Genomic DNA, 13,388 nt, shown 5'->3' with positions numbered 1-13,388 from the left:
AGGTAATTCCCTAGGGTCCTCAACCAATACAGGCTGGGAATTTATAGTCTTAAAAGTTGCTTACAGAACTGAGAGATTATTTGCCCAGGGTCACACAGTAACTCTGTGTCACTGACAGGACATGAATTTGGCTCCAAGGCTGGTTCTCTATCCACTATGCCACTATCTATCAATTATACTATTGATATAAAATTCAAAAAGGGGGTGGAAGGAAAAAGATGATCTCTCAGGAAAATCCTCTGCTTGCTCTGAACACAAAATATATCTCTGTGCAGCAATCTGCACACAGCTATATAGTTTTGATTTTAAATTATGCTTCTCTCAAATTCAGAAAGTGATGCAATTTTATTCTTAATTTATTTCAACTCTAATAAAGGAATATGTAAGCTCAGATGCCACATTCCACCACAGTGCCATCTGACCTTGTCATAAAACTAAAGGCCAGATTGTCACTGTGATTAAACTTGCAGCCTGGTCATAACAACCACTTAACAGGCTAGAGTTGAACTGACAACTAATTTCTTCCTCACTCATTAACACCAAACCCAAAAACAAATGTGACTAAATGACCTCTAAGTTTCCTTCCAGCTCTAAAGCTGATTTTCAGATGGCCATGGAAATAAATACCTGTTTGAGAAGCACCAATTCTGATTTTAGGGGACTCTAGAAATTCATCTTAGACGCTTACTAGCTGTGTGAACCTGGACAAGTCACTTAACCCTATTTGTCTCAGTTCCCTCATCTGTAAAACAAGTTGGAGAAGGAAATGGCAAACCACTCTGTATCTTTGCCAAGAAAACCCCAAACAGGGTCATGAAGAGTCGACGTGACTGAAAACAATTCAACAACAAAAATGTATATAATGTTTGGGCATCCAACATTTATTCACCCCATTTTATGTACTCTGGGTGTGAGTTATAATTTGTAGAAAATGTATACCATCACCAGGCTATCCTTTAATAAATGCAGGAATTGTGGTCAACATTTCTAAACTTCAAAAAATTCTGAGAAAGTCAAAACTGATCAAAGACCACAAATATAGCTACTTTGCTATGTCAATTCAATAACTAACTAAAACATATTTGATTAGAAATGCCAAAGATTCCAATCATCAAAATTGTTGGAAAAATCATGATTTCATTCCTTTACCTACTTGATACACTTTAAATTCTATTTCAGTAGGGCTTTTCTCAGATTTTGAATGTTAAAACTAGGATATGCTGATTTTTAGAATCAAGTTCTGTGATAGTTTTCTTCAATCATTCTCTTGTACCAGTCCTGGGATTTCATCAGTGGAAAGGTCCAGCGCAGAAATTCCCATTAATGACACAATTAGTACACAAACCCAGATCTTCCTCATTTCAACAAGGTCAGCCCTCTATTTGTTTATATCATACTTCCTCTCCCGATAAAATCATGCTTTGTTGGATCCATAGCCATCATGGGTTCTAAGATTTCCTAGTTGGTTAACTTAGAAACACTACTTCCTCCTTTCTTCTCCCACAATGCTTGTTGGGATCCTCTGACCTTGAATTTATAATTTTAGCAGTTATCTTGCATAATGTTATTTTCCAAATCTGACCCAAACACAGTATAGTCACTATCCAATCACACCTCTTTAACACAGGTTAGGGTGCCAACCACTCCATTTCTGCCACATTTTGAAATTATAAAACTTTACCAGTCAATGAGCCCAACCAAGGAGAAAAGACCTTCCTGTACGATATTCCTCAACAGTGAAAGAAGAGGAAACGAACTACAAATTTACACAGGAAAAAGGTAGAATCTGAGAGGTAAGCAAATGTGCAGATTACAGGGAAAAGGAAAAATTCACTAGAAAGACAGGCATGGAAAAATGAATGGACTGACTGTGCAAAAGTTTCAGGCTGATTAATTAAAAAAAGATGAAGAGCATAGTGCAAAATCTAGTCTACATATTTTCTTAAATATTAGTTCATGATAGCACAGTATTTTGTCTGATACCAACAACAGGAAATTGTTGAATGGAGTCCTCAGCATACATTGGAAAAGAAAACAAAAAGACTGCCAATGTTAATACAACAGGATGAGAAATGACCACACATTGGAAAAGAAAATAAAAAAGAACGCATATGTTAATACAGTTAGATGAGAAATGACAAACATAAATCATAAACATAAATCTCTTACAATGATGAAATTTGAAAATGTTTCAGGAAGACTAGTGATCAACTTTAGTATAAGAAACCCTTATAGGGCGCAGTCGATAGAGCACCAGCCCTGGAGTCAAGGGGACCTGAGTTCAAATCCGACCCCAGACACTTTCTAGCTGTGTAACCTTGGGCAAGCCACTTAACCCTGATTGCCTCACAAAAAACAAACCAACAAAAAAAGAAAACCAGAACAAATACAAGTACAGACATACCAAATGTTGGAATGGCACAATAATAGTTGACTTATGGACTACATAAAGTATTACTAGCTCCCTTCTACAATGGACAGTCATGTTAAATAAAATCTGTTAAATAGCTGTGCAACAAAAATATCTCTTTGGAGAAGACCTGACTTCTGCTTAGCTGAAGGGCCAAGCCTGGGCAAAGTTAGGAAGTCTTAGTTTGTTTTTAATCCACAGCTTTGTCCATATTCAACCCCTACTAAAGTGCTCTAAACCTTGAATCAGGCAATGCTATTTTGGATTCTCTTTATTGCTATTAAGAAGCAAAAGGCTTTTTCTTTTGTTAAAAGAATTTTAGGCTTTCGTAAGTATATGGATCTATTTTGTGTGTGGGGGGGAGAAGAGGTAGAGCTAACTGAAATTACATAAGGCTTACTTATCTTGCGTTAAATTTATTTTATTTTTTATTTAATTGTATTTTTTAAAAGGTGATGAGAATAGGGAGTAAAAGGGAAAAATCCATGATCTTTCCTCTACAAAGGCGTTCTCTGTTCTCCTCAGAAGGTAGGTAGAAAAAGGCACAAGGCTAAGTGGCTGCCAAGAAGTAATCTACATGGGACCTTCTTCATTGACTCTTTCCAGAACTCGAAGCCCATCCTTTAATATGTGATCTGTAACTCAAACCCTTCCTTAACAGCACATATCAGGTTACTTCCCTGAACCCAGCCGAAATCCTTCCCCACTCTACCACTAAATTTTTATATATTCTATATTTTCTGACACATGACATTATTTTAGTTAACATTTAAAATTTTTTTAAATCATCCTCATACTTTCTGTGTTTAGGTGAACACAAGCTCTTCATAATAGGGATATTACTCTACTGGTGGCAATGTTGCTTTAATTAAAGGTTATGGAAAAGCAATCTATGAAAAAGAATATTTTCACTACTGAAAATTTTGAAAAATTAAGAAAGAAAAAATTCTCACCTTGCCAGAAGGCTTTGGATGCATTAGAAAATTCAAGATCCTGGTTACCAACTCACTATTTATGCCTGATCTCTCCAAATCAAGAACTTCACAAATGCTTTTTAACATAGCATTCCTAAATCTAAAAGGAAAAAGATGTAACAGTGTAAATATACACATATATTAAAAAATCCCAAAGACATAAATTAACAAAATAGCAAAATAGAAGTTCCCTACAATTTTTTTTTGAGGGAGGAGGTATTTAATGTCAAGATCCAAATAGATGATGCTGAGAGAAGGAAAAAAGAATAAACGTGCATACTTGTATATATGCAACACTTCCATACTACCAGAGACTTTCCAAAAAGCCATTAAAATAAAAAGTAATGAAGATAACTTGAAATCAGAATCAAAATTAGCATTTGCTGCTTTAAAACAAACTTTATATAGTTTAAAGACAGGTTTATTTTTCTCTGTGTGTGTGCGTGTGTGTGTGTGTGTATTCCACGAAGTTTGACTCCAATGTCTCATAAATGGCATGATGGCCCTTAGTGCTTGAAGGTTACATCAAGAGTGTACATGCCCTGGCAAATACTGTTAAACTACGAGGGTTTCTGGCTCAGGTCTATACTAACATACTGTCTTGTTTATACTCACTAAGTATACCCATGATAAATTTAATATTATTAAAATTGCCATGAAAAACAGAAACTAAAATACAAAGAGAGGCAATAGTTCAGTATTAAGAGTACTGAATTTGGGAGTCATGTAATACTTATTAGCTAATTACCACAGGTAAGTCATCATACCTTTATAAATAGGTGCCAAGTGGCAATAACACGAACTCTCTCTCTCTCAAAAGTTGTCCTGAGGAAAGTACTTTGAACCCTGGAGTGCTATATAATATGTGAGCTATTAACAATTCAGTAAGGTTACTTCACTTACAAGAGAATGGTTTTGCACCTTCTCATCTGTTTTAGCTTATTGAAATTGCTATCATAGCACTGTAAGCTAACAATTGTGAAATCAAATCACACCTTTTTATTTAGGGAAAAAAAATTACCTTTCAAGTATGATCTCAAAATTTCTGAAACTATAAGCACACTGATCAAGACATATAAATTTATAAATAGAACTTACTTTTTCAACATTTCTTCCTTTTTTTTATATTGGTCACTTCCTTTTTCGAATGGAAAGCCACTGAACTGACCCACATTCTTCTTCAGAGAAGCTACCTAAAAATGTTTCTCTCATTAATTAACATTGTAACTTCCCAAGTAGACTTTTTATAAGTAGGGGAGAGAAATTGTTAATACTTGAAAACATCTTTTATTTACAAAGGCCTTTAGGTGTTCACTCAGTTCTTTATTTACTACTAATATCTGAACACTGCAAATGACTCATCATTTTGAATGAAAAGCTATACATGTAATGTCAAGTTGTTGCCTAAGTCCTTGCAAAAATCACAACTTCTATTTTACTTACACTCTACCTTTCCCCCCAATGAAATGTTCTCAATTATGTTATAACATTATATTGTATCATAACATTACAAGATCCCTTTTCTCTCATGGGTACCATATAACATGTAACTCAGAACAAAGGCATCACCTAAGGATTCAAATGGAGGGGAAAGGGGGTGTCAGGACCATTCAATTCAAGAACCCCATTTTATAAAATGTATAAGAGTTCTGAAGTTGTGTGCAAAACAAATCTTTTAACTGCATGAAGTTTATTTGAAAGAATACTACAGAGAATTCTTTTATAAAGCTAACAATCATTATTCAATTTACTTTTAAAAAATAAAATCTCATGCAAAATATGGCAGTACTGATGTCAAAATACCATGACTTGCCAAAAGGTATAACAAGATTTAATAATAAAATCTTAATATTACTAATCAAATAAACTTTGAACTTTGCCTTGAGCCATAAAATATAGTTGGCTTTAGTTTATTATTGGCCAATGCCCACAAAAAGTCAAACTATAACTTTATGTCTGAGCTAAATAGAGGTAGAATAGTGCAAAAGAAATAATACTGGACTAGGAGTCATAAGAGATGGATGTTTTGCTTTTCTATTAGCTGTGTTAACCAGATACATGTAAAATGAGGGAGTAAGACTAGATGATCTCAAAGGTCTCTTCCAGTTTTAAAAATCTGTAGTCCAAATCAGCAAATATTTCTTGAACATTAACAGCTACAGTACTATGTTCAGTTTTCAGAGTATAATTTTAGGAAGGACATGAAAACTGGAGCACATCCTGGGGACAAGATAGTAAGAAGACTAGAGACATCATGGACTGGATAAAGGGACTGAGAATATTTAGCCCAAAGAGGAAATTCAGGGGGCACATGATAGCTGTACTCAAACATTTAAGGAGCTATCATGGAGGAATCAGACTTATTTGTCTTAATTCCAAAGGGCTGAAGTAGGAGCAGGGGTGGAAGTTGAAAAAATGGTAGACTTAGGTTTGATATAATGAAAAACTTAACAATTAGAGAAACCCAAAAGAAAACGGACTGCCTTGTGGTTATGCCCTAATGAAGGTCTTTAAGGAGAGGCTGTAGAGGGGGTTATAAATTGGATTAGATAATCTCTGAGGTCCTTTCCAATGTGAAGATCTGTGATGCTGCCTAACAAGTACAAAGCACTGAACTAAGTACCAGCTAGCTTTGAAGTATCTCTGAAATACCTCAATAAGCATGCTAAGTATCAGAAGTCTAAAATAATCCTTACTGTGCCTGGCCTGTTGTAAAGTAGTTTATGAAGATTTCTAAGTTCATCAGTTTTCTTCTTACTTAGGAAGAAGTGTATTCTTTCAATTTCACAAAGTTTCTGTCCCTTTCCTGTAAAAAGAATAAAGTTAAATAGTTAAAGAAGTCTCACTTCCACTATAAATTTAGCTGAAAAATTATGTACTACTTTATTTTATACAAAACTTCAAAAAAAATATTAAATAAATTGTCCAGTTCATATAGACAATTTAAATAGTTTTCACCTTCATCTAATTTGTAGGAAGGAAGAAACAAATTTCAGAAACTATATTAAAAATAAAATTACATTCTCTACAAATAAAACACTATCTGGCCACCACTTGGATAGAGTAGTTTATTACAATATGAAAGCAGAAAAGAGGCAGTATGATATCACACATTTAGGGCTGACTTTTGAGTCAGGAATTGGGTTTAAGTCCTGAATATAACACTACAAATATCGGCCAGGACAAATCATTTAACTAGTTAGAGACCCAAGCAACTCTTGTTGCTAATCTATACCATCAGAAGTTTCCATAGCTTTATGCAAACCCAGTAGATAAAATCACTAGTCCAGATTGAAAAAGAAATACATACTTGCCTTGGGCAATTGTAAATGGTTCCCTTTGTAGGGAAGATACTTGCATTGTCAACCTCTCTACTTTCTTCTTCTCTCTCTTGCCTTCTACAATGAGACTCTTTTCTGAAAGACAAATAATTTAATTGCCTTAAATAGCAAAAAGTTTTAGGAATGATCTTCATTAGGCTTTCTTCCTGATAACTAAAGAGGATCAAACCTGAACTTCTCAATCACTTCTACCATAATGGTCCTGAAGTGGTTGTAATATGTTGCTTATTTCCTGCCCATTTGGGCTCAAACCTAGGGCCCTATAGAAAGCCTTGTGAAAACACCAGGTAAACATCTAGTGGTGGAAAAAAAAAAAAGACCCAAAAATATTCCTCCACACTAATATGGATTAGCGCATGTTATCCCATCCCACTATTAGCCATCCTTACTTCCTACTGCTTTCTTTTTGTTTAGTTGTTTTTCAGTCATGTCCAACTCTTCATGACCTACTGACACTCTATGACTAATGTGAGAATACACCCAACTGTCTCTTAGTAAACAGAACCCTATGAGAACAAAACGGAAGCACGTCAGGATGCATCCATTTTTTTAGAGGTAGTATTTGATTATCATTAGATTCACTGCCCCATTTCTTAAGACTTTAGTAGTATATGCTTATTTTTACAGCTAGCTAAAATTAAGTATTCAATAAATTTTAACCTCTTATAACATTGTCCCCAGGTTCTAAGATCTTCTCATCTAAAAAAAAAATAATAAAAACGAATGGTTCTTTTTGACCAACATAAATCCCGAAGGTAGCACTGCTTCGGTCTCTTATAGTATTATTTACTATACAACTTTGTCTATGCAGTATCTTATTGTTGTCTTAATCCACCAAATATTGAGAACCTACTATGTGCACAGGTAATAGCTGTGTTAATCACTGAACACTAAAAAGGATTCTGCTTTGCAAAAGTGATCAACAAGTCTTTGAGAACTGCTCAGACAGATCAGAAATATTCTGAATGCATGCTAATAAATATGAGATTGCCTACTGAAAGATGTAAGACATTCTTAGGTGCGGAAATAACCCAGGGTTCCTACCACATGGCAGGCACTTAAAAATTATTTTTTGATTAATTTTAGCTAGACAGTATAAAGTAAGTGTTCTCAAGTCTCATGGACCTCTGTCAGTTTAGTGGAACCTAAGCATCCCTTCTCAGAATCATGCTTAATTTTAAATTTAAAACAGAATATACAAAGGATAACAAAAGAAACCAATTAGATTGAAAGTTACCAGAATATTCACAACGTCAAGGACCTCTAGGGTTAGGAATGCCTGGTAAACTCATGTTTATAAAATTAACTGCAAACAACTCTGACCCAACACCACAAGTCTGCTACCAACCAGTAATTTATATTTAGCTAGATCCAGATTTCTACTGCTGAGATCCTTGAATCTCTCAGCCCTTGATTAGGTTACCTTTTGTATCACTTGTGTAAGAGTACTGAAATTTTAGAGTTCCACATTTTCAGTATGATTTTCTTCAAACCTTTCTAATATACACGATTACCCTAAATGTAGGAAAGAAAATTTCTAAGCTGGTGAGTGGCTTCAGGCCTTAGCTTGAACTCATTTGGCCTCTGGGTAATATTGCTCAGGTCAATGCAAACATAACCCAGAAGAATATCAATTGTGGGGATCTGTTATGGCTGTCTCATTTATATGAAGCTTCTGAAGACTTAAGCATAAGAAGCATAGCAATAGAGCTTAAACAGCAATAACCAGCCAAAACTGAAAAAGAATAATGGTTATGAGTTAAACTTAAGGAAAGAGATACTGTCCAGTACACTGAAGGTACATCATCACCTGCTTTCCATCTAAGATCTATGGGTGAGTAACCACTCCCAAATCTAGTTTGGTAGCAAAAGTTACATCAGTGAGAAACTGCTCAAGTGAACAGGTGTTATTGTTAAGCAGGATCTGACAGCTTTTAGTAGCTTCACCCAACTTCTATGATAGTGACAAGCATGGGCTGAACAAAATTCTTATTCTAACCTATCTCCTGGGGGTTTCCCTTTTACAGCTGCAGTTGAATATAGCAAAGGATATGGAATTCCCTCAGAGCTCAAGAACAGGTTTTACTATAATGCCCACAGCAATACATAAAAACTGACAAAAATGTAATATAGCTAAAAGAGCACTAGATTTGGAGTCAAAAAACAATGTCTGTTACCTGTGTAACCCTGAACTCATTTAACCTTTCTAGCTTTCAGTTTACTTACTGGTATAATAAAGTTAATTAGACTAGTTGATCCAAAGTTCTTTTCAGCTCTAAAAAAAAAAGACTCTATCACCTTTTCTTTTGTGCCTCTAACTCTCTCTCCCCTTCCTAGAGTAACTTCCCTGTTCTTTGTTGGTTTCTTTTAACTGGCTATAATACTATGGAACTGAAATAAAAGGAGGCAGCTAAGTGGCACTATGGATAAAGCCCTGGGCCGGTAGCCAGGACCCCAGTTCAATTCAATCTGAGATCCTATTTATATGAGCTTTAGGTGAATCCCTTAATCAGACTGCCTCAGTTTCCTCAAATGTAAAATGGGGATAATGGATAACAGCATTTATCTCCTGGGTAGGATTATTTGTGAGGATCACGTAATGTAATATACACAAAACATTTCGCACATGTTGGGCAGATAGTAGACACTATATAAATAACAGCTATTATTATTATATTTTTAAGCATGTAATATTTGTCAGACATTTGTTTCAATGCCTTTCTCTCAAACCCACCAAAACAAATTAAGTCTCTTTTTTTACTTTTGCACTGTCTTCAGTTTTCTGGGGCCCAGAGCCAACTACCATTTAAAAAAAAAAGGTGCTACAGTATTGTTTTTGGTTTGTGTAATTATTTTACTTTGTTACAAGAGACCTCTTGTGCCTTGAAGGTAATCTGGAAGTGTTTGTAATGTAAAAACAAAATATATGTCAATAAAAGTTTTAAGCCCCCCCCCAAAAGGTGTCAGATCCTTGCCCTAAAAGCACATCTGGGGCAAAAAATGGTCTTTCTCTAGCACTTGTATTATATTTATTCACGTCAAGAGAGGGAAGCTTTGGTCGGGCTATACCATACTAAGTTCAAGTGATTCTGGTACTTAAAATACGAATGTATTCATATCCTGGGAATACACAAATCTCCAAAAAAGTAGAAGTCATACTGTATGGACTGAACTTAGGGAAATATAAAAAGCTGTCTATTTGTTAGTCACCTGAAGAGAAACAAACAATGCCTCTCAGATGGATATAAATGCCACCTAATGTGAAATGTTTCCTATTTCACCTTGAAAGAGTAATTTAAAAATTTAAAAATTCAGGCTTAAAATTCAGTGTTTGAAACAATATGGGAAACCTCAAATCTCTTCCTAGCTCCTAATCATCACAGGTGCATGTTAAGTAAAACAAGAAGGTAATAATAACAATGATAAAGTTCTTTAGAATGTTTGAACTTCTGAATAACTGGAAAACACTTTATAAGTCTGTTGAATCTGCAAGAAAACTCAAACTGTCCAGAGTACCCCAAATCAGTTTTATATTACCATCACTCTACAGCCTACTTCTTCCATCTGCTCCACCAGGTAAACTTTATAGGAAGGAACGTCTACTGACCTTTAAGTCTGACTATCTATAGACCAGAACATCTCTGGCTTCACAAGCTTGAAAGGTGAAAGAGATCACAGAACTTATCTAATCCTTTGTTTCACACATGGGGAAACAGACCCAGGGACTTGACCAAAGTCACATAGGAAGTAAACAGCAGAACTGGGATTTGAACTAGGTCTTCTGACTTCAAATCAATTGCTCCCTAACTCAGCTGACATCATTAAATCCTTTGTGCCAGACTTGTGGCATCCACAGCTTTCATAAGAATGAATGCTTTGGGTGTAGCTAGGTGGCACAGCGGATGGAGCACCGGCCCTGAAGTCAGGAGGACCCGAGTTCAAATCTGACCTCAGACGAAACACTTGACACTTACTAGCTGTGTGACCCTGGGCAAGTCACTTAACCTCAACTGACTTAAAAAAAAAAAGAAAAGAATGAATGCCTTGAATGCCTAACAGTACCTTACACATTCCATTAAAAGAACCAATTCCCCAGTAGACTAACTTGACCAAGAAACTGAAGTTAGAGATCTGAAGGCAGGTATGTGGGGTGGGGCAGAGATCCTGAACTCTGATTCCTCTTAATTCCAGTGCCTTCTCCCAGTGAATTATTTCCTATTCACCCCATATATAACTTGCTTTTTATGTATGTTTTTATGTTGTCTTCTCCCATTAGAATGCAATCTCTTGGAAACTTTTTTTTTAACCTCTTCGTATCCTAAGCACTTGGCACAGTACCTGACACATAGTAGGCACTCAATAAATGTTTATTGATTAGTTCCTGAAAAAAATTCAAGAAAAGAAAAATTATATAGGATACCACCCAATTCAAATCTGAATAAGCCTCAAGCCTGTGCCTGAGAGGAATAAAAACAGCTAAGTAACTGCCATCAGCATGGCTCTTATGAGTAAGGGACCCCTACTTAAGCTCAGCAGGTATGAAATCTCACATGCAACAACTGCAGGGAAAAATTTTCCTACATATTCTTTTTTTCAGATACTACCAAAACCCAAGCAGTTCCCCTTTCCTAAACTTCTAGGGAAAACAGGCTGCCTCTTGCTTTACTAAGTGTGGGTGAGGAATGCATCTTCCATCCTATCTTTTAAAAAACCCTAATGTCTCATTTTTAACTACCCACAACAATCTCAAATGGTAAACAGCCTTCAGAAAGATTCAGGCTAAATTAAAATAAGTTTTAGGAAGTCCAAGAATATATATACTAAGTTGAAAAACAGAACTGAGAAGTAAATTGATAACTAGATGCATGTTTCCTTTTATTAAACTAAATTAAAACAAGTTTTAGAAAGTCCATGGATACATACACTAAGTTAAGAAACAGAACTGGGAAGTGAATCTACAACAACAGGATGTATGTTTCCTTTTATTAAATTAAATTACAATGCTGGCAGTCACCTGCTACCAGAAATACATTATATGGCATTTCTATTCATCCAAGAGGGATGGAAGCCTCCTTAACATCGCTAATTCTGGACTGCAGCCTGAAGTGAACAGTGAGTAACTTCCACATTTCATTCATACCTCAAGTTCTTCAATGGTCTCAAGGACTATGTGGTACAATGACCATACAAGATTTCTAAAGGAATAGGGCCTTCTCCCACCTTTTTCTTCCTCCTCATCCTCTTCATCTTCCTCCTCCTCCTCCTCTTCCTCCTCGCTCTCTTCCTTGTCCGGCACCTCCGGGTCTCTCTTAGGTCCGGTATGGGAAGAAAGATCCTCCCCCTCTGGGGCGGGAGCAGATGCAGACATGCTAACAACCTGCAGATGGGGAGGAGGGAGGGTGTCGGGAGAGAAAAGAGATCTCTGGCCATCATCAAAGAATCCGCTGCTGGCCTCTGCCAAGGGGCGAGGGCCTAGGCCTCCCTCCCCTCATCGGGATCGTGAGGACGGGCGATTGTGCCCCGCACCTCGTGGCTTCCCAAACACTGCCCCCCCAAGTCTCCACGTTATCACGGAGCCAGGAGATGCCCCTCCCCCCGGGGGCGGTTACCGAAGGGTTCGGGTTCCCCCCCCCCGACGCGGGAAAGGAGGGGATCCATGTACCCGCAGGCGCTCGCCTGCCCCCTAGCGGGGGGAGGCGCCGGGGCGCTGGGCTGGGCCGGGCCGGACCGGGCCGGGCCGGGCCCGTGCGCCCTGCGCAGCTCGGCCCTCGAGCCGCAGTCAGCGGCACCAACCGCCACCGTGCGGCGGGGCCTGGGCGGTGCGGCCTGCAGTGCGGGGGCGCCTCCGCAGGCCGCCCGGGCCCGACGAAGTCGGCGGCGGTTCCACTTTCATGGCGGCGCCTCCCGGTCCTGCAGTCCTATCAGCCGCCAACCCTCCCCCTTTCCCGACCGGGCACGGCACCGCCTTCGAGACGTCCAGCCGCTATCCCTCCCTTCCTGCCGCCCGCGCGCCCCCTCACCGGTAGGTCGAGGTCGCCTGGGGCCTGCCTGGCTCGTGAGGTGAGAGGAGGGTTCCTAAGGTTTGCGGGTGGGGGAACGACGGAGGACCCTTTTTTGCCTTTTTCGCGCGTGACGCTTCTGCACAGCGTCCCTGCCGAGAAGCCACTAGATTTTCAAAATGGCGGTTCGGGAAGCAAGCGGGAATGCGGCGGCCAATCAGCGGCCCGCTCTGGAAGGTGGCAAGGCGAGGGGTGGGTCTACGCCGTCTGGGCGGGGAGGGGCTGAGGGCGGAGCGGGTAGCTGGTAGTCGCTGCAAGAAGTGGGGAGTGCGCGGGGCTGCTCCAGGCTGGCGGGATTCAGGCGGGAGCGGGGGGTGGGGGTGGGGGTGAGATTGTGGAGGGTATAGACCCGAGCGGCGCGCGCCTCAGAGGCCGGTAGGGGAGTAGGCTGCAGGGGCGCGTGCGCGCTTCTGGGCAGAACTCGTGCCATCCTCTCCCCCGGTAGGTCGTGCTGCGGGGGCGTCTGCGGAAAAACCTGGATGGATTGTACCCGGCAGGGTGAAGCCAGCACGCATCGACCCTGCAGCCTGTCAGGCAGCCGATGGATCGGAGAGCCCAGCCTCTCTAGCTTGTTTTTCCCTAGTACATCTTTCCCTCAAAGATG

The 13,388-nt window shown here is 39.0% G+C and overlaps 1 protein-coding gene across 1 annotated transcript in view; it reads right to left on the bottom strand.

Moving 5' to 3' along the window:
- Positions 1 to 12,933, bottom strand: part of DEK (DEK proto-oncogene) — a 29,762-nt gene extending 16,829 nt beyond the window's left edge. Inside the window, exons 1-6 of the mRNA XM_020986826.2 lie at positions 12,746 to 12,933; positions 11,946 to 12,102; positions 6,699 to 6,800; positions 6,081 to 6,190; positions 4,483 to 4,577; positions 3,364 to 3,484 (exon numbers count right to left, since the gene is read on the bottom strand). Of these exons, the coding sequence (XP_020842485.1) occupies positions 3,364 to 3,484; positions 4,483 to 4,577; positions 6,081 to 6,190; positions 6,699 to 6,800; positions 11,946 to 12,093 (576 nt within the window). The 5' untranslated portion in view covers positions 12,094 to 12,102; positions 12,746 to 12,933. The remainder of the gene's footprint in view (positions 1 to 3,363; positions 3,485 to 4,482; positions 4,578 to 6,080; positions 6,191 to 6,698; positions 6,801 to 11,945; positions 12,103 to 12,745) is intronic.
- Between the last annotated feature and the right edge of the window lie 455 nt (positions 12,934 to 13,388).

Source organism: Phascolarctos cinereus, unplaced genomic scaffold, assembly GCF_003287225.1.
Source record: "Phascolarctos cinereus isolate Bilbo 61053 unplaced genomic scaffold, phaCin_HiC Scaffold_4;HRSCAF=312, whole genome shotgun sequence".
Classification (NCBI taxonomy): domain Eukaryota; kingdom Metazoa; phylum Chordata; class Mammalia; order Diprotodontia; family Phascolarctidae; genus Phascolarctos; species Phascolarctos cinereus.
Note: the sequence above shows the minus strand (reverse complement) of the source record. Positions and strands in the feature narration are given on the sequence as shown.